This window comes from Talaromyces stipitatus, genomic scaffold (genome assembly GCF_000003125.1).
Source record: "Talaromyces stipitatus ATCC 10500 scf_1105507295523 genomic scaffold, whole genome shotgun sequence".
In the NCBI taxonomy this organism is placed as follows: Eukaryota; Fungi; Ascomycota; class Eurotiomycetes; order Eurotiales; family Trichocomaceae; genus Talaromyces; species Talaromyces stipitatus.
In genome coordinates this window covers 4,969,409-4,989,663 of record NW_002990113.1, presented here as the reverse complement: position 1 = coordinate 4,989,663, position 20,255 = coordinate 4,969,409, and the positions used below count along the sequence as shown (strand labels likewise).

The window sequence follows — 20,255 nt, the reverse complement described above, 5'->3', positions numbered from 1 at the left end:
AAGACTTTCATTACTATGTCAATGAAGAGCTGAGTATAGAGTTAGTACTCGGCTCCACCTTAGGGTTCCGAGGTGGAGGAGGCGACTTCCGACGTCCAAGAACAGTCGTTTTGGGGTAAGAATTAGTGGCATTAAGCGTGTGTCTAAGCCACTTAGCTGTTCCCCATCCATTTATTGTCGAAGTTAAACATGTTATTGGCCGTTTGAGTTGTAGAGTGCTGTCCTTGTAATATTTACTACGAAATCTGAGGAACTGGGGAACTGGGGAACGCGGGGAAACGTGGGGAACTCTCCACTTCCCCTTTATCAGCGCCAACCTCCCGGGCCAACTTGATCCTGTACTCACCATCCGATATCATGTCCACAACAGCGGAGGATCAGATGTTGCCAACAGTAGAAGTGTCATCAACTGGCGGTCAGCCGAACCTGTATCAGTGTGGAAAGTGTTCCCAAACGTACAAGCGCATCGACCATCTCTCTCGGCATGTGAGAACGCGTACGTCTTTCGCAATGCACATTTATTCCCACACGCTTGCTAACTCGATAACTTAAGATACGCAGGAAAAACCGTATAGATGCCATGTTTGTCCCAAGAAATTTGGCCGAATGTAAGTTCTACCTTTATCTTGTTGTTTGATTCTAATAATCGGTTCAAACAATTAGTGATTTGCTGAGTCGGCATTCCACCCTCCACAATACCAATAGGGATGATTCTTCCTCTTCAAGGAAGCGTCGGCGCGGTCCCAATGACCAAAGTATACCGGTCCGCACTTCTCAAGCATGTGTTGCTTGTGCAGAGAATCATCTGAGATGCGATGACAATAAGCCCTGCGGCCGATGTCAACGACGAGAAATCGTGTGTAGGTTGCCTGCTGGGACCAACGATGTCTCTGAACCCTCTGGTCATTTACGTCAGAATACCACTCTTATTCCCGATACCTCTTCCAGCCAAGATGATCGTCCTTCACATCCACAGGTGGGAAAAAAAGACAATAACTGGCTAGCAGAACACTCAGGTGGATCCGAACAGGTACCTGAAAGCTTACCATTGGTATCTGCCGAGCCTCCCTTAGCTCTATCGCTGTCAGAACAGATGCACTCACTCGGCACTGGGGGCCTTGAACATCATGATGCTTTCTTGAACACCTTTCCCTCAAGTTGCCCTAGTGGTATTAGGACACCGCATAACCTGATTTCATTCGGCCTGGAAACCGACCTTGATCTGAGTATTGTAGACTTGAGCTTTCTTGAGTCGTACAATTCCCGAAATCCATTCGAATTTGGAGAACTTCCACCAGAGCCTTTACCACTACCCAGTGTGACGACCCCTGAGATCAATATAGAAAAGACTGGCCACCCAGCATCCTTGGGGAAGTTGTTATGGCGATTTGTCCCTGCACCCCAGGACCATGGCTTAGCGGAACATGATAACCTGCTGTTGCCAGACCAAACCGAGTCCAACCCAACGCCCCAGAGTCTTGTCGAAGTCGAGCATCGAACTACAGCAGAAAAACTGGACTTGTCCTCGCGAGACAAGATACTCGGTATCTTTCTCCGCCAGATGAAGCAGCCTAACATTTCCCAGGCTGTATCATTTCCGTCAGTAGACTTGCTAGATAGTTTTATTCAATACTACCTCACTGCGCCATTTTCGAACGTCCGGTCATGGCTTCACCTACCAACTCTGAATTTCAGAAAATCCCGGTCCGAGCTGTTGCTTGGGCTGGCTGCCGCCGGTGCTGTTCTTGCACCGGATCTTGCACTACGAAAGCTCGGTTACGCGATGCATGAAGTGTTACGGATCCAACTAACTGCTGCTGTCGAGGAAGATAATACAGCTGCCCGGAATCTGGAGATGCACCAAGGTTTCTATCTATATTTGGATATCGGGCTGTGGAGCGGAAATAGCCGCAAGATTGAGATCGCCGAGAGTATTCAGAAGATGCTGGTAACAATGATGCGACGTGGAGGATGGTTCTATCGATCTGCATATTCTTTTATTCCCTTACAGGGTGATGAAACAGGCCACTCCATGGAGGAACAATGGAGATCCTGGGTCAGACAGGAGAGCTTTAAAAGACTAGCGATCCAGCTTTTTCAACATGATGCACAGACATCAATGGCCATATTGAGCCCTCCGCTGATATCATACTCTGAGATCTCTGTTCCACTTCCAGCAACTTCAGCTCTATGGAATGCAAACTCAGCATTTGAGTGGCATGATTTATACTGTGAAGAGCTTGCTTCGATGGGCTCAATGCATTTGCCTACCGTTATGGAATGCGTCGCAAACTTGGATGTCCTCGATTTGAGCGGGAAATTTATCGACCAAAAGGTATCATGTGAGGCGGTTATACATGCTTTCTGGGGAATCGTCAGAGAATATCGTCAATTCGACAAATTACTGAAGCATAAAGCGCGCTACTGGGATAATGGGCTAGTCTTAACATCTCGCTATCAAGAGCTTACCAGAATCCTCGATTACTGTAGAATCGCATACGAGCCTGAGAGCGCACTTACTCTGCACGTCGTTTTGCTGAATATGCATGTTTCGTTGGAAGATGTTCAGTTCCTGATTGCAGCTGAACCTCAAATATGTCATCCAGCGCGAGCCTCTCTCTCTGAATGGGCAAATCAGAAAGAATCCAGGCAGGCTCTGTGGCACGCAGGTCAAATAATCAAACACATAAAGTTGCTCCCAGTGCAGGGTCTACGAGACTTTGCTGCTATTGCACTTCACATGGCGGGAATGACTTTGTGGGCATATGGAAGCCTGAGTCAAGGACCGGATTTTCAACTATCACAAAAGCTCTCCGCTACGCAAAATCTGGAAGCCCAAGAACCAAGTGCTGTCCCATATCCTCTTACATCCTACCATCGAGATGGAACAAACCTTGATTTCACCATGGTTTATCTGGACGGAGTCCAGTCAGATGATGTCAATCGGTATATTGCCTTTGAAAGAGGAACACCTGTACTAAAGGGATATGAAGAAGATGCTGAGCTGGTGTATATACATCATCCGCGAGCGGTTCTGCATCTAATGATCGAATTGATGGAGCAGAACTATAGGCGAAAAGCTTCACATCAACCCCCTTTGGTGGCGAATTTAATACGCCTAATTGAGAAGCAGCTTGATGAGATGCAGTGATATCTTAATAGAATAATATATGGCCTTACGAATGTGACTTCTATGTATAATACAAGTAAACTTGCGGGTACTACATACAATATCTGTGGCACTTTCTGACAAACTACTTCCTGCGTGGTTAAAGTATTATTACTTGAACATGACAGTCTACTTGTTGTACTGCACTTCAGTGCAACCTGAAATTCCTCCACACAAACCCTAACCCATAATAAGCCAAAGTGCCAACACACAATAAGATTGGCACACCAGTCATCCCCAACCCGAGCAAGATACCCTGCTCGAAGAAACCCAATTGTCCGCCTGGGCGACGCTTCTGTCTTGTAGCGGTGATTTGTTTTGAGAGTTGGGATATCAATGCACTCTGCCATGCAGCTGTACTTCTGTTATCCTCAACAGACAGACACTGTTGAATTTGTTGAGATAGAGGTGTTTTGAGGATGTATTGCGGTCGAGGGATGGAGAAGAGATCTGTTGTATAGCGGACGTGGAAGGAAGAGGTGAGGGATGATGTTTCTGGCGATGGAGGTCCGACTTGCAAAGTGACCATGGAGTCAGTGATGACACAATTCAGAATTTGGAGTGGCAGGGCATCTTACCTAAGATTTCAAATGGGATCTGATTGACAAAGGATACTCGCGAAGGGATGAACTGGGAGACGTACTTCCCTGAGGCCGGGTCTGCAAATGTGTATGTAGCTAGTAGCTCCCCATTCCTTTGCAGAAGCGACATTTAGTATATCTTGAACCTGATATAAGAAGCTTTCTGGAAGAGCAATACTGACTGGCTTGCAAGGTCAATGGCATCATCCAATGACCGAACATTGTGCAGCAAAATGTTGTGCCCGCGGATTTTGCTCCGAAGTAATTGTGACTCTCTGTAGACGCGTGTCAGTATTTTTTCAATGAATGGACACATTACATCAGTCAATACCTGCTATTCACATCCACCAAGATTCCTTCTCCAATACTCGAGATATTAATGGCTCGTTTACTCTGAATCTCAGACGCAATCAGGCTTGCCGTTTGGTGGATATTCCGTGACGAAGGAAATTTCTCATCAATTTTCATCCGAAGTGATAATTGGTCCATACTAGCTTGCATAAGCGCGCGAAGGAATGGACCCTTTACAAACTCGTTTACCAGCACAAAGTCTGGCGCATATGGTGAGTTACCTCCATAGGCGAACCGAGCTGTGGCAATTGCTTCTGCTGCGCTGGTCAAATCGGCAGTGCGGTCGACGATGGCGGCCGTCCGGGTGAATGATAATAATGGGAAGAGGCTCTTTGAGAATGAAGTTCTAGTTTCAGTATCCGGTATCTCCTGGAAGAGGCGGATATGGTTTGGTGAGAGGTCTTCATCGCTGGCACGAGTTGAGGTGAACTCGATCACAGTGTGATCGAGAGCTAATTTCAAAAGTTCTCGTAGTAATTCAGAGACCCTTCTTTGTCTAAGAGTTTCTTGAAGCTGTGATATTTTAGATAAACACTTCGACTTGGTAGCGGTTACTGATCTGTAAGGTGACTTACCTCGATAACGACGCAGTTCCCAGCGGTCACTGCGGCACCAGTAGCACTAACAACGGAATAGAAGTAGTTATACGTGGTGGGAACAATATATACTACTCCCACGGGATCTTTAAAACATTCAGCGTTCTGCCCTCGTGTAATTGCATACTCATCTTTTAGAGCTTGCTGGACATCCAGTGACTCATAGTTCTCATTCAAACACTTCAGTGTTAGGAAGTATTCAATGGCGGCTTCTGTGGCAGTACATGCGCTATCTTGCTGTATCGCAGCCTGAATTGTAGCGGCACTGTCGATCAAGGCAAGTTGGAGGTTCTCAAGCTGAACTTGGCGCCATATGATGTTCTTTGCGCGGCCATCGACGGCAGCTTCACGGATCGATTGGAGAGCCTGTGACATGGTGTGTGGTAATTTTCTGATATCGGCCTGCTATCAAGAGGGTCAATACGAAGAAAATAAGTATTCTACAGCACACAATATCTTCAAGAGATTAAGAAAAACAGAACATGTTACCATAACTGAGGAAACGCTCGGAGTTAGCTGTCCCTTTGGCCCCCTCTCCGAAACTGTACCCGAAGGTATCCTCCACCTTTCCGATACCAGGCAATGCATCTCAGATTGTGCTTCCATTTGTGTTATACTATACCTGTGGACATCAATGTATTGCCTAAACAACATATACCCACCCATTTTCTATCATTGAAAAACGGAAACGAAATCAGCCCTTCACGAGATCTGACAATGTCTCGAACATCTACACTCCTCTCGTCGACTGAAACTCTAGCCCGCCTACGAGTCGTAGGCTATCTTTCAGATTACGACATTCACCACTCTAGCACTTCTCACATCCCAAATAGCGAGATCATTGATGAATTGCCATCACCACCACTACAATCGCCAGACCTGAACCGAGAAAGTCCAGAATGGCCGAACCATTACCGTCGTATTCCACCATATCGACCAGTTAATCATGATCTCGATCAAGGGCAGAGACGAGTTTATACCAGTGGCCCGGAGAGGGCTTTCATTGCAATTATGTTTCTTGGTGTGAGGAATAATGCTGTATGTTTCCATCATCCCTATTGCCCTTCTCCGGGACGATCGTGCGCGAAAGCTAATGCAGCTATTGAACATAGAGACTGAATAAACTGTGGAGGATGACGGGCGAGAAGATCAATGATCAGGTATTTGGGTACAAGATTGGTGGAGAGTGGTGAAATATGGACTTTTGCTTCATTACTGTGATATTTAGCAGGAATACTGGATTTGTTTCGAAATTTGAGTGTGGATACATGAATAAGTTACCAAAACTATGGAATATCGAGTATGTTGGATATATAAGTAGAAAATTTTGTACTGAATACCTCTAGTTAACTGCTTAGGCCGAGACACTTGAAACCTGATATAGTCGAGACACTCTGCTTTGATTTGAATTCCAAGGTTATCTTTCAAGTTTCGTAGATTTCCGAGACATTTGAACTGCTCAATTCACGGAAATATAGAGATAAAGGTATTCGACGGCCATGCCTATGGGATGATTGGTAGTGTAAGATAATTCGAGAAATGAGGACCAAAGTGTATGTGATTCAATCCGTCGAATTTCTCTTTTGATCTGTGAGGAGGAAAGTGACGTGTTAGAAAACCAATTAATAGTATTCAACAGGGCCGGAACCTACCTATCTACTGGGTCATTATGCAAGAAGATACCGGCCCCTTGTGTGTCGCCAGATGCGACCTCCAGCACAATCTTTCCTCCCTTTTCAACAACTACATTGGTGGGCCAAATCTCCACGTCAACCGCATAAATCTCTCCAATAATGACCGGCTCAACATCCGCAGACGTATAATTTCGGTGAGGAAGCCAGGGTTTGCTCTTGTAATGAGATGAATCAACCTTGCGTAGACTAACGCGTTGCCAGCCCTTTGTTAATGGAACTGGGTCGCCTGCTGTTCCTGTGTAAAAGATCTCTTTTCCATGAGAACCAATGTATCGTAAAGTCAAAAACAAGTCAATATCGGTTGGGATTGACTCGCTACCGGAGTATGGGGTCATAGATACGTTCAAGTGTGCCACCACGTGTCCGGTAACTTCGGTTTCAGCTTCAAAAGGTTTCGTTTCAAACTTGAGTAGCTCTGGCTGCTCAATTGTGCCCAATGCCTTGTATGATAGCTTACTCGACCTCTTGACCAACTTCTCCGAAGTAGAAAGTGAACCGTCCGAATCCAGGAAGAACTTCGTATATTGGGTTCGGCTGATTGGCCATTCAGTTTCCTCACGTCGCTCATATACTTTCTCTGCTTCGGCGTTATTGAATCCTACGTCGCCTTTGCGTAGGAGAACACTGACAGGAGGCACTTTCCCCTTGACGGACCATCCCTCTCGATCCTCGCCTTTGAGAAAAGCATCAAGGAAGCTTCTCTGTATTTCCACCTCCTCGTGATAATAGAACGGTAGGTCATGGCGTCCAGTAATGAATCGAAGATACTTGAATTCAGAACCAGCCCAGAGGTATCCCTGTACATTTCCACGCAAGTGCAAGCAGATTCCACCCCAGTTTGCCACGCTTAATAATGGGACCTGAATATCACCCATGTGATACTCCTTGGAAGCATAATATGGCTCGTCCCGGAACCTGTTCGCTACATTATCTTCAGTCTGGTCATTACGATTTGCCAAAAGTTCCTCTTCGGTTAGGTCGCCTTCAATCGTATCTGGGCCCCAGTTGCGAGCAGATTTTCCCGGCCGGCCGTATTGGTTGGTGATGACTTGGCGATTCCACCAAAACTTGATGAACCCGTTGGATAGAATACCTCCCTGGCGACATCGGTCGCGATAGTAATCCGACATCCCTTCCCAAGGAATTATAGCACATAATCCTTTTGGGTTTCGAGCTGCAACGCGCCATTGGCTTCCGGCATAGTAGCTACATATTATCAGTTACACTATGATAGTGGCACAGGAATAAGATATTCGCACCTGATTCCTAAAAGACCAACTTTACCCGATGACCATGGCTGTTCGGCTGCCCATTCAACCACATCAAAGAATGCATCACTGGTTCCTCGAGACATGGTATCCAAAACTCCTGGCGACTGGCCCAGTCCTCGCTCGTCAGCGCGAACGACAGCGTACCCATTGCGTGTCCAAAATCCTGGATCAGGAGTTTCCCAAGCTGAATGATCTGAATGATGCTCCGGATTCACTTCGGCAAAAGATTTGGGATGAAAACTAGTATAACTATTAGACGACTCTACCTTTAGTATAGATAGTGAGCAAAGACAACGCACTCCTTGTATTGAATATCCTTTCCGTACGGTCCATAAGTTACAATAACAGGGACAAGGGCGCCTTCCTCGATATTTGGCCTGTATATATTGACGCGAACAAGACCGTTAGCAGACTTGAGAGGTACGCCTACATTCTGTTCAAAGATATAGGGAAATGAAATAGTGTCGCGAGAGCTGATATTTCTTATTTGGTTCGGCATGTTGGCGGACTCTATATTTCCACATCCAGTCTGGTTGTACGACGTACAAAATCAATCAGAATCTTCCTTAGGAAATAAACAGTCCTGTAAATTCTATCCCGAGTCTAGATATAACAATTTCAAGACAGATATCGCCATCAGCTATGTGGACTTACTTGCTATGTCTCCGGCTCCTCCACCTCGGGAAGTTATTGATGGGCGCTATAGGTACCAGATTCGGCCTGTAAACCCCAACTCGGGAGAACCTTCTCATGTCCACCCGATGGGCGTTAGCCATGAGATTTATTTCAAAGCTCTGCGCTGGTATTGACGAATTTGCAAAGGAATCTGACACATCTATTCGAACTCAGAGAGATATACCTCGCTCCTTCGTTACAATGGCAGAAGATCAGATTCTCGATAACGGCCTCCCTCAAATGAACCGCTTTATCACCGATCACGCACCGGACGGGAAAGCAATATTCAGTACTGAAATTCCAGTTCCTTTGAGCTGGCAGAAACTGCCTAATGGTGCACGGTTCGCGCTAAGTTATACCACGAATGAATTTCCTGCCAATTTGAACGGCGGCCTAGATATAACCAAATACGAATCCTATCTGCAGAGCCCACCAGGTCTCACAATTCCCGGCGGCTCGGTATTGCGTATTGTCGATGTGAATCCTGACTCACTCTCACCAATGCATCGAACAGTCAGTCTTGACTATGGAGTCGTGATTGAGGGAGAAGTTGAGCTTATCCTGGATTCTGGTGAAGTAAGACGCATGAAAAGGGGTGATATTGCAATTCAGCGTGGTACAATGCACGCATGGCGAAACCCCAGCAAAACGGATTGGGCTCGTATACTCTTTGTGTTGCAGGAATCACAGCCTCTACAATTAGAAAACGGAAAGGTTCTAGGAGAGGATTACGGACACGGCATGGATAGTGTACCAGCGTCTCATTCATAGATCTTTATCACGGATTCCAGATGTTGTCTAAGAGAGAATAAATTCTAGGCCTATTAATCCGAGCCAAGTAACGCTATTGTGAGATAAAAGCACATAAACTCACTCAAGCAGATAAAATGCTTTCCACTGTAGGTATGTTGAAGTAGCAAATGCAGACAAAATCGATGGGTCAACTGCTCCGTTCAAAGTCATAAGACACTGGATGGTCCCGATATCAATGTATGGGCACCCGAACCTGTAGGTGCGGAGTTGTACAATCTTAGGGCACATGACTACTTTGACTTCTACCTAAAGTTGTATAAAAGCCATCTACGTACGGAAGACTAATTTGCGATGTTCCAGTATATTTAATATGTACCTAGGTAGCTGCAGCTCTAACTCATTCAATCTACAGCTCAATTAAAATATACTGTTTTACTTGTTTCGGAACCAATCACACACCTGGACAAACTACAAAATGGCACTGTCAAACGGAACAGAAAAGAAAACAGGGCTAACGATCTTAATTGTCGGAGCTGGTATCGGTGGTCTTACGGCGGCAATTGCTCTTCGAAAACAAGGTCACCACATTCAGATATTTGAGCAATCGAGGTTCGCTACTGAGACTGGAGCTGCACTTCACCTTGCCCCGAATGCGAATGGTATCCTACGACGGCTAGGACTGTTCGCAGAAGAGTTTGGCGCAAATCCAATACATAAGGTATTTCATCTATACCTACGTATATAACTGTTTGATGGTTTCTAATACTACAATTAGTTTACTGAGTACACTGCAGGAGGCCAGCTTTTGCATACACTCTCCTTTAAAGAGGACAACAAACGATGGCAGCATGTATGTTCCAAAGAATGATGCTGATGAAAAAAGAATGTCATTTTCTAACAGTCTCATAGCCATGGTATCTGGCGCACCGTGTAGAATTACACAACGCGCTGAAAAAGGCCGTGTCCTCCCCTACCCCTGATGGGAAACCAGCTATTGAGATCAAAACTTCAAGCCGTGTCGAAAGAGTCGACACATATAATGCGACAATCACTTTTTCAGATGGGACACAGATTCGAGGAGATTTAGTAGTTGGCGCAGATGGAGTTCATTCGATCTCGAGAGCATCTTTGCCGAACTGCGAGCATATCAAGCCATTTCCAAGCGGCAAAAGCGCATTTCGCTTCCTGATACCCAAGCAACAAGCATTAGATGATCCGGAAACAGCAGCATTAGTGCTAAATACTGGTGAACAAAGCATGTGGTTTGATGTCAATCGTCGTATTGTCATGTATCCTACTTCAAACAACAGGATGCTCAACTTCGTCCTCATTCACCCCGACGGTGAGTCTGCGAGCGAAACAATCGGGTCTGACACTTGGGATCAGTCTGCAAATCTGGAAAAAATGCTCAAAATCTTTTCCTCTTTTAGCTCTGCCATCCTGAGATTATTGTCTAAGGTGGAACCCCAAAGCGTTCGCGTCTGGAAGTTGCTTGATATGGACGCTCTGCCAAGGTTCAGTGACAATCGGTTGGTCCTGATAGGAGATGCGGCTCATCCATTTTTGCCTCACCAGGGCCAAGGAGCAGCTGTTGCTATAGAAGATGCTGCTGCTTTGGCTGTAGTTCTACCTCTGGAGACAGCTCAAAGTGAGATTGCGGATCGACTGGAACTGTACAATGAGATTCGATATACCAGGGCAACCACAATACAGTCATTTTCCAGACTAGTTGGGAAAGACCTCAAGCCTGGAGACAAAAAGCCAAGCAGTGAGTCAATCTAATTCATACTCATGGTACCGAAAATTTTGCTAAAAGAAAAAAACGTATTCAGTGTGGGAGTTTCAAAACTATAATTTCGGACACGACGAGTGGGATAATTCAACTCAAAAGCTCCGTGAATGGACATGGAAGCGAAACCCAAGCGCTTACTGGCGTATGCCTATTGCCTTTGGACCCATGCCGGGACCGCGACAGACGCACTTTGGAACTGCTCGTAATAATCAAAGGTCGACATTCACCACGGCATCGATCAAGTTTAAAACTTCACGTACTATCTTGGAGACTCTATTCCCGCCCATGCGTAGTGGATGGCGTTTCAGTGTCCTTGACACTGTGGCTTATGCAACTTTCTCGTTGACAACCCTCAATAAGCTGGATTGGCTAGGTGGATCTGGCTATAATCACATTGGCTTGTATATCCACGGGGTTGAATATACTCAGGAAGAGGGCTCAGTTGTTAAAGGGGTCTACCTTCCCGTTCTTTTCGAGTCGCTGACAGATCCTATCATATCTGGCCGAGAGGAGTTGGGTATGCCCAAGGTCTACTCCTCCATTGACGTCTACCGTCGTAATACATCCTATCGTGCACGAGCAGGCTGGGAGGGGGCCTTCTGGGGAGAATTCTTGTTGAAAGATCTGGAAGAAGTTTTGCCACCGTCTCCAGCTAAGGAGCATCTCTGGGAGGAACCCCTCCTTACTTATAAGTATTTACCTGCGACTGGACCCAAGAACAAGGGCAAGGCGGCCGAAGAATATCCTGTGATATATGATGTATCTATGGAAAACCAGTTCAAGGGCACCATTCTCAAAACATACAAGGCTGAGAAAGCGAGCTTTGCACTTGACCCTCTTGATTGGGAGCAGCTACCCACTTTGCATCATGTAATCAGTCGATTGGCCGAAATTCCTGTCTACGACATCGTTGATGCCAAGGTGGTTGAAGGTGAGGGGGTGCCAGACCTTGCAGCAGCCCGTCCAATTGTCTAATAATTATGGAGCTTAACCTTGGAAGAATTATTTAGCAAATTACCTAGAAATAAATACCTACCCATATAATACAATCTATTGTTGGTTGAATAATACAATTCTCATTTATTATGTGCCCACAGACAATGCTGAGTGGATAACTGCACATCAAGCATCATGAAAGTCAATGAACAGATCCTCTAGAACTTACATCCATCATAACTATACCTAGATATCTAAGCAATGTCAAAGTTCGGGGCTATCTAGGTATACGACGGATGTCTGTAAGCTTGAAAACTCATTTGCTGAGAACGGATCCATTCACTGGTTAGAGACAATGTTAAACAAATTTCTGGCCATCACGATTAGGAATAGCTCACCGACGTAACATCGAAAATTCCTTTTCTCTTTACTGTACATATTCAGATTTCATTTGGGGTGTGATTCAGTCAGCTAGACGCGACCTTGATACTATCGGTACAGAGGTGGAGGAAAAACCGGGGCAGTGGAGATACTCATCGTCGGTTGTGGGAGTGGAGGAGAGGATCAAGTACCTAGGTATTCAGAGTATTGACACAAAAAGTGTCCTGAACGCTGAAAATGCAAGTGTGAGACGTCTGGCCTGAGAAACTGCCATTCAAACCCAAGATGTCAAGGATTAAGGAGGAGAAGCCAATCATCGAATTTGCAGAGAATGTGGAGGGTCAACTTCAGAATCGAACTGACCATATCTTGGTTGATGCCGATGGACTGGTGCAACGGCTACCTGTGCCCAGCAAGGATTCCAATGATCCGTTGAATTACTCCTGGAAGGAGAAGGCATCGATCATTGTGAGCTGTTGCTGGTTTTGTGAGTCAACTGCACCATTCAAGGATGTTTACCCCAGGTCAAATTTTGCTAATCATGCTATTTACATAGCTGCTATGTCCTTGTCATGTGTTAGTGGCCTCGGTGCAATTCTCAATGTCTTCTTTGAGATGTACATTCCGGAAGGATACAGTACCAACCAAGTAGTCTGGCTGTCTACGTTTCCTTCTCTTTTTGTCGGAATCGGTCAGTAGTTCTCTGTGGCTAGGCATGAAGTTGAACGTAACATACTAATATCAGAGGATGCTCAAAGGCAATTTTTTGATCCTTCCACTTGGATTGTTGTATGGCCGCCGTTTTGCTTTTATCGTGTCAACCATTGTCCTGTTGGGGGCCACTATCGGTTGTGCTCTTTCGAATACTTGGGAACAACATCTTGCATTGCGGATTATCCAGGGGCTTGCAGCTGGCGCTACTGAGTCTGTACGTGATGATCTATTAGTCAAGTGATAAGTGGTTTCGGGCAAGGCCTAACGAGATATCATAGGTTCTTCCCCTGATGCTCGCTGAGATTACGTTCGTTCATCAACACGGTTTAGTATACGGTCTCTATTGGGCAGCACAGAATATCATCACCGGGTGTCTTACTTTGGCAGCTTCCTATGAAGTTGCTGCTCTCGGATGGCGCTGGTACTACTGGGTATTTATGATTGCGGTTGCTATCGGCCTTGTTATGGTAGTATTTGGCGGCTTTGAGACCGGCTACAAACGCAGTTCTCAGTTCATAAATGGACGTATGGTTCTCACAGACCAGTATGGAGTGACTCGTCTGCTCACGGAGCATGAAACACGCGAATATCTTGAGTTAAGTGGCATTCATTCCAGCAACGAGGTACCGGATGAATTGCGAACCAAGAAGACTTATGTGCAGATGCTGGTACCTTGGTCGTCTCCTACAGAAAATCCGTTAACCTTTCTCCCGCGTGTCTTTTTCCACATTGCTCAGGCTTATACATCTCCCGCAATTATTTACGCTACTTTACTATCTGCCATCGTTCTTGGATCGTCGATAGGCATCTCACTCACATATAACACTGTACTTGAATACAGCTACAATTGGTCAGCGAGTTCTATCGGTCTGATCAACCTGGGCGGAGTGTTTGGAGGGTTTGGTGGTATGTTTTACGCTGGGTATCTAGGCGATAAATTCATCATTTGGATGGCGAAGCGCAACAATGGCATTCATGCCCCTGAACACCGGCTTATTTTGCTCATTTTTCCAGGTGTCCTCGGAGTGGCCTCCCTGCTTCTTTACGGCTTCACAGCCAATGGTGGCAGTACTTGGGCAGGACCCTATATGGGATGGACACTATTTCAAGTTACTTTTGTCTCCGTGCTCATTCTGTCCACTTCCTTCGCGGCCGAGGCCTGGGAAAAAAACCCTGGGTCAGCCCTTGTTGCTGTGGTTGGAATGAAGAATGTTGTGGCTTTTGGATTGAGCTACGGCATTATCCCAATGGTCAATACATATAGCTATCCAACAACCATGGGTATTTTGGCAGGTATTAATGCTGGCGTTTTTGCTCTGGGAATTCCGGTCTACTTGTTAAACCCAAGGGTAAGCTTTAATCATCTTCAGAGCGTATGGAATTGCGTTTACTAACTTCTTTCAGTGGCACCGTTATATGGAGAGTAAGGAACAGGAGCTCGCCACTACCAGACGTTGAGCAATCAACAGCCCAGCTTGTAGCAGACAACTACTATATAGGATTCTAACAGTAAAATATCCTTTATTCATTGCCTAGGCAATTCCAATGTTGATTCTACCTACTATAAGATAATCCGTTTCCTTCCAAACTTCTAACTAAGCAGTAGCGTCCCGTATGCCACATCAAGTATAGTAGTAGAACTATCTAATCAGCTAGAGCACTCTGTAATCATTGGCCTATGTATACTTAATCCAACCCTTTCTATCTCTTGAGCGCAGCGAGGGTAGACGATTTGTAATGAGTAACATCTTCAGTCGTTCTAGTAGCAATTAATATCTAGGTATCCATACTCACTGGCACTCCTTAATTTCCAACTATGTCGCGTCAATTCTTATAGCCAGCCACGATATTGCGGCGCTTTATACACGACATAACTGACAGCGTTGATGATTTCTCGCATTCATAAATGTATCAAGTATTATAGGATCATCAGCAAGCAACGTGGTGTTGTCGAGCTTGAGCTGCTTAGTGCCTAAGCTAAAGATAGGATGATTATAACATCGAGAGTATATAGTTAAATGCAGCAATCCTCTATTATGATAAGCCATTCCACACACGTATAGAGATTAGGGATAAGGATCAACTTCATCCCTACCTAGATGCGAATGAAGTCTCAAAACGAAGCATGCATCATGAAGATGAGAGCCAGAAGATACGGATAAAATCCGCTCCACACAATAGATAATTCCTCCTTGTGCGAGATAGTTCCGTTTTAGTGATAATGAGAAACGTCTCAAGAGAATTAAAACTTGTGTAAACAGAGAGAGGACAAGTTACCATGATAGTTAGGGCTTCGTGCCCTAGCCCTAAGTGGGCACATTTTCATATTTTGGCCAATTACCTATGATGGACGAAAGCCTTTTCTAAGATTCAAATTAGCCCAAGGTAGCGCCGGCCGAAACGTGAGATGTCTTATCATGAAGATAAGGAATCATCCATGATACAGAAATTATGTCGCATGTACTTATAGATTGCAAGACAAGCCATCATCCTTGTTGTTAGTAGGATATTTGATTTCAGATGGGGATAAAAGAATGTGTGCCATGATCATGTCAGGTGAATTCCAAGGAAAGGTTATCATAGCTACAGGAGCTGCAAGCGGTATAGGATATGTTAATCTCTAACTAAGGCAGCATTCGTATAACCAAATATGGATTAAGATTGTTGATCTGTTCTTAGACAAGTCACTGCATTGAAATTGGCTGCTGGTGGAGCTTGGCTCTTTGCGATGACTTGACTGGCCTGACAACCTTTATTCAAGAGCTACAAGGCGACCATCACAAGACATACATAACAGGTACATCAGCCGAAGTGATGACTGTGACAATCTCGTCACATCTATGGCATTCCTCGAAGGCTCCGATCGAATAGACCATCTATTCGGTTGCGCTGGCATAAATCCTAGATTTTGTCTACTGCGAGACAGAACAGATGCCATGTGGGATAGACTAGTAGGCACAAACCTGCGGGAACCATGCAACATGACTAGAGCATGTATCCCTCATTTATCATCGGGTTCAGCGATTGTGAACGTATTTTCGACGGCAGGTATGCATGCATCCGCAGGACTGGTAATTTATAATACAACGAATTTCGTCATTATCGGCTTCTTTAAGGCAATGACGCAAGAATTAGGACCGAGAGGCATTTGGGTCAATGCATTTGCTCCTGGATCTATTGAGACTCCGACAAATATGGTGGTTGTGGAGGGTGAAGCTGCCGTAGCAAAGGCTGAGAAGGATATTCCTTTAGGTCGGATGGGGCTGGCGGAAGAGGCGACTGACACGGCGTGTTATTTGTTAAGCGACAAGAATTCATTTATAAATGGTGCTGTCATTGAGATATCTGGTAAGATGTATTTATATCAACAAACCTGTCTGTATCCATCATTACAACCCATTCTTCCCAGTGTAGCAAGTTTTGACAGTTATCAACCCGGTAGCATGCTTTTTGCCTATCTATTGGCTTTCGGGTAGTTAGGCGGTAAGAAATACTCATCGTTACTTAACAAGAGCTTATTTTTGGAGGTACTAGAGGACAGCACCCGGACATGCAGTTGAGTGACTTTCCCTAGAGATCCCAAATATCTTGTTCCAGGTACGTGTCTTTGCGGTATTTTGAGAACAGGCACATATTGGGGACAGAAGCCTAACATCCGTGTTCGTTTTGACCAGATTAGCAAAATTAACTGTTGCTCATAGTCATGCAGAGTTCTTCAATAGGTTTGATGATATTCAATAAAATGTGAAATCATATTATAACCACCCGCAAAATAAGGTATTATACATCTTCTCGGCAACCGTCAAGATGATTCTTCGCGCTACATTAGTATGAGTTCCGACAGTCTTCTTTTCTAACAGCCGTATAATCCTCTCGTGGCCCAGTTCAACCGCGATCTGTAATGCTGTCCATCCATGGTCATCCTGTAAAAGCACATCAGCATTCTTCTCAATCAACAGTTGGACAATCGTCTCGTGCCCATAATAAGCAGCTGCATGCAATGCCGTCCATATATTAGATTTGTTGATCCTGTGGTGTCCAATTTGAGCAGACCATGTGCCGTCTTTGGCATTAGGGTCTGCTCCATGCTCAAGCAGTAGCATCGCTATAGTATTGTGTCCCCTTTCCGCCGCAAGGTGCAACGGTGTTGTGTTGCAGATCAAATTGACAATCCCACTAGGATTTATTACCTTTCCTTCCAAGTTCGATGCAGGATTGAAAGATCCTCCAAGTAACACTACCCTTCTGATCTGTACCGTTCTCCTTTCAGATATGGCACTCCGTTCGTTCTCCCTTTCTCCCAGAAAAAGCTGCATCATATGTTTGTGGATTTCGTAAATGAAATCCACGTTTCCTGAATAAACCCTCACTTCTCTGATCTGTGCTGTTGTCAAGAAATTCGCTGAGCCCTCGTAGAGCGTCAACCTTCCAACACAGGACTTTGAGAAAGTCACCGTTCTCTCGTACACTACCACTTCATCAATCTGAGCCGTCTTCAAAAAATTCACGGAGCCTGCATATAGAGATAACTGTTTAATATACGATGTCGTAAACGTCACCGTTCCATTATACACCTCCACCTCTCTAATCTGGGCCGTTGCCATGAAGTCTACGGAACCCCCATATATAGTCAACTTGCCGATATATGATTTTGCAAAATTCGCTGTTCCTCCATACACCGCAACTTTTTCAATTTGGGCCTCTGCTATGAAGTTCACAAACCCTTGGTATAGATCCAGCGTTTTAATGCTCTTCTGTGGTAAACCATATTGACTCGAGTATCTCGCGGATTGAAATCGGTTACTACTTTCTGAATTGCGAGATCTAGTGCCGTCCATCCAAGTTTATTTTTGACGCCACTATCAGTCCCCCTTTCCAGCAACAACTGAGTCATTGTGTCGTGTCCTTGAGAAGCCGCGGTATGGAGTGCCGTCCGACCGTTACTGTCTTTGACATGAATATCAGCGCCTTTATCTAACAGAAGCTCTGCTATATTCGTGTGCCCTTGAAAAGACACCATGTGTAATGCCGTCCGTCCATAGCTATCCTGCTGATTGATATCCAAACCCATCTCCACGAGTATTTTCACAATAGCCCTGTATGATTCGTACGTGAATACGTCCATATGATCTAACTCTTCAGGCCACCAGGAATTATGACTTGGCTCATGTGTAACGAAATGGTTAAGTAAGTGTTGCACCATTTCCTTATAATACCCATTCAGCGCCGCAGTTAGGGCACCTTGGCAAGAGTCCTTGGGAATGGAAGAAGCGGAAGCATCATGAGCTAAAAAAAAACTCCATGAACTTCTGGTACCCTTCGCACGCAATATCGTTCAGGGCATTGCGGTTCAGCATAGAGTCAATAGAGGCCATCTTTTCGAGTCGTAATTTAATAATGTCTGCCCATTCGGATAGAGATAGTTTTCTAGTCTCAAGGTTCGAATTAGGCTGGAGCCCACCGGCTAATCCATGCATGTGTGATGTCCCCCGATGGATGAGCTCTTTCTGTGCACTTGCGTCTAGTGAATGCTGGGACTCATCGGATACACCATTTGTGGTGGAAACTTCCCATGCTCGAACGACATGCCCGTACCAATTGTTGATAGCGTATTCCAGGAGTGCGCACTCATTGGGATGCTGTCGAGTCATGCACTCCGCAGAGCTGCTTCCTGAAAGAGACCCGTCGCAGAATTACAAATATGACAAGCAGCACTTTGCGATAAAGCTTTGGGAATGCTGCCTTTCTCTGAAACGACCCTCTTCTGTGGTCTGGGCAAGGAGATATGCCTTGACAGTTTGATGTGCAAATTGAACGAAATTGTCCTTGGATATCGTGACAAAACTAGAAAGTGTTAGGGAGATATAGCTCTCATCCTCTGCGCCACTGTTAGGATCAAATGAGGACCCTTGAGGATCTGCCATTGTGACTTCTGCCATCTCCTTGATGGTCAACGGACGCTCCGAGTACAATAGCCTCCGGAGGAGAATAGAGGCCCTTTCCATCTGTCCTTGGCCTTTTATATCGTTCAATATGCGGTCATATACTTCAGATAGCTCCGAAGGTAGGTTATCTAATGCTGAATTAAGCTCCGCCCAGGTTCCCTGTTTCCACAACAGGTCTAGCAGGCAGGCTGCCAAGCGGAACCTACATGCCACCATGAAAGATTTAGCGAACTTGTTCGAACAAATTCGAAGATACTCAACTCACATTCCGCTTGCTCTGCCGACGACAGCTTCCTTGATCTGCCTCTCTCTTTCTGTATCCAAAGGAAGCCAAGTTCTACCTTTGTGGGCATTCCAGCGCTTCATTTCCAGGGCGACAAAATTTCCGATATCATTCTCGATCTTGGTCTTCATCTTATTGGTCTGTAAATCGATTATGTGGCAGCAAAGGCCGTCTGCCGTTCCTTTCTGGATGATGTCAATTAACACTCTGTCCACAAGATTCGCAGAACCTCCATCTCGACTGGTGACTAAGAGATGAAGCTTGGAAGGGTTAGTGTCTACGAGCCAGCGCAAAAATTTCACTAGCTTTTCTACCTCTGACTCTTCCCCACTTCGAAAAGAGACACTGCATTCGTCCAGAGCATCAATGATTATATAAGTGTGCCCTAGTGTTTCAATCAAGATTTCTAGTCCCTCGAGTAAGTCGTCATTCGAAAACTCCTGTGAGAAAGTCTTCTTAAACAGCTTCTGTAAATTGGGAGGCAAATCGGCCTCGGCCGGCCACAGTTGCAATAGTAGAGAGAGAAGCAGCCTAGAAACGTTTCGCTTCTCATCTTCTCTCGCGTTGAAGTAATACCCCGCTACAGAAGCATCTTCTGGCAGGGAAGCTCGAAGGTACTCGATGATAGTGGAACTTTTTAAGTCAGTCTTGAGAGGTCTTTGAGCCACTTAATTTGACCGGTCATACCTTAGAACAGTTTTCCCACATCCCGACAGGCCGCGCAACCAGATCAGACTATCCGGATTGCTCATCCAGGACCGGAATTCACCCGAGTTGAATAGCTACTGGCCCGTTTCGCCAGCATGTTTCTGTTTGGCTTGTTGGTGATCCCAAAATAGCTCGAGACTGTTACTGTTCTGCCTGTTGGGGAACATAGAATTGAATAGGGAGGCCCGTTTATCTATCCCTGCAACATCAGTCATGAAAGTGCTAGGGTCATAGATGAGTAGATGAATGTTCCAAACCTTGTTGATAGTTGTAGATATGTCCAACGTTTATGGATGCATGGTCGTTTGCTGTGATATGCGAGAACGTATCCTCCGGCATTGTGGACTGTCTCTGTACAACCGGAGGGAAAATAAGGGAAGAGAAGAGAGAAGAAGGAACGAAGTGC

The 20,255-nt window shown here is 45.3% G+C and overlaps 9 protein-coding genes across 9 annotated transcripts; 6 read left to right on the top strand and 3 right to left on the bottom strand.

Moving 5' to 3' along the window:
* Positions 1-357: 357 nt before the first annotated feature.
* On the top strand, positions 358-3,151 carry TSTA_077790 (C6 transcription factor RegA; the record flags this gene model as incomplete). The annotated part of the gene is made up of 3 exons (XM_002341766.1): positions 358-496; positions 554-608; positions 664-3,151. 3 exons carry the CDS (start codon positions 358-360, stop codon positions 3,149-3,151), a joined length of 2,682 nt encoding a protein of 893 aa, XP_002341807.1.
* Positions 3,152-3,196: 45 nt separating this feature from the next.
* TSTA_077780 (PutA family dehydrogenase, putative) lies at positions 3,197-5,072 on the bottom strand (the record flags this gene model as incomplete). Its single annotated transcript, XM_002341765.1, has 5 exons — positions 3,197-3,682; positions 3,748-3,863; positions 3,933-4,025; positions 4,082-4,614; positions 4,677-5,072. The coding sequence occupies 5 exons, from the start codon at positions 5,070-5,072 to the stop codon at positions 3,318-3,320; spliced, it is 1,503 nt and encodes a 500-aa protein (XP_002341806.1). The 3' UTR covers positions 3,197-3,317.
* Positions 5,073-5,414: 342 nt separating this feature from the next.
* TSTA_077770 (uncharacterized protein) lies at positions 5,415-6,088 on the top strand (the record flags this gene model as incomplete). The annotated part of the gene is made up of 2 exons (XM_002341764.1): positions 5,415-5,735; positions 5,810-6,088. 2 exons carry the CDS (start codon positions 5,415-5,417, stop codon positions 5,888-5,890), a joined length of 402 nt encoding a protein of 133 aa, XP_002341805.1. The 3' UTR covers positions 5,891-6,088.
* A 112-nt stretch (positions 6,089-6,200) lies between these two features.
* On the bottom strand, positions 6,201-8,161 carry TSTA_077760 (hydrolase, CocE/NonD family, putative; the record flags this gene model as incomplete). The annotated part of the gene is made up of 4 exons (XM_002341763.1): positions 6,201-6,285; positions 6,350-7,597; positions 7,651-7,902; positions 7,962-8,161. The coding sequence occupies 4 exons, from the start codon at positions 8,159-8,161 to the stop codon at positions 6,201-6,203; spliced, it is 1,785 nt and encodes a 594-aa protein (XP_002341804.1).
* A 160-nt stretch (positions 8,162-8,321) lies between these two features.
* On the top strand, positions 8,322-9,108 carry TSTA_077750 (uncharacterized protein; the record flags this gene model as incomplete). The annotated part of the gene is made up of 2 exons (XM_002341762.1): positions 8,322-8,429; positions 8,455-9,108. The coding sequence occupies 2 exons, from the start codon at positions 8,322-8,324 to the stop codon at positions 9,106-9,108; spliced, it is 762 nt and encodes a 253-aa protein (XP_002341803.1).
* Positions 9,109-9,565: 457 nt separating this feature from the next.
* On the top strand, positions 9,566-11,913 carry TSTA_077740 (salicylate hydroxylase, putative; the record flags this gene model as incomplete). The annotated part of the gene is made up of 4 exons (XM_002341761.1): positions 9,566-9,808; positions 9,866-9,940; positions 10,000-10,858; positions 10,923-11,913. The coding sequence occupies 4 exons, from the start codon at positions 9,566-9,568 to the stop codon at positions 11,855-11,857; spliced, it is 2,112 nt and encodes a 703-aa protein (XP_002341802.1). The 3' UTR covers positions 11,858-11,913.
* Positions 11,914-12,439: 526 nt separating this feature from the next.
* TSTA_077730 (uncharacterized protein) lies at positions 12,440-14,307 on the top strand (the record flags this gene model as incomplete). Its single annotated transcript, XM_002341760.1, has 4 exons — positions 12,440-12,686; positions 12,756-12,890; positions 12,958-13,127; positions 13,192-14,307. Exons 1-4 carry the CDS (start codon positions 12,485-12,487, stop codon positions 14,305-14,307), a joined length of 1,623 nt encoding a protein of 540 aa, XP_002341801.1. The 5' UTR covers positions 12,440-12,484.
* A 1,140-nt stretch (positions 14,308-15,447) lies between these two features.
* TSTA_077720 (lung carbonyl reductase, putative) lies at positions 15,448-16,389 on the top strand (the record flags this gene model as incomplete). Its single annotated transcript, XM_002341759.1, has 3 exons — positions 15,448-15,486; positions 15,593-15,710; positions 15,785-16,389. The coding sequence occupies 3 exons, from the start codon at positions 15,448-15,450 to the stop codon at positions 16,387-16,389; spliced, it is 762 nt and encodes a 253-aa protein (XP_002341800.1).
* Positions 16,390-16,668: 279 nt separating this feature from the next.
* TSTA_077710 (ankyrin repeat-containing protein, putative) lies at positions 16,669-19,934 on the bottom strand (the record flags this gene model as incomplete). Its single annotated transcript, XM_002341758.1, has 6 exons — positions 19,829-19,934; positions 19,124-19,774; positions 18,672-19,060; positions 18,212-18,584; positions 17,636-18,009; positions 16,669-17,522 (listed from the first exon to the last, which is right to left on the bottom strand). Exons 1-6 carry the CDS (start codon positions 19,891-19,893, stop codon positions 16,669-16,671), a joined length of 2,706 nt encoding a protein of 901 aa, XP_002341799.1. The 5' UTR covers positions 19,894-19,934.
* Positions 19,935-20,255: the final 321 nt, after the last annotated feature.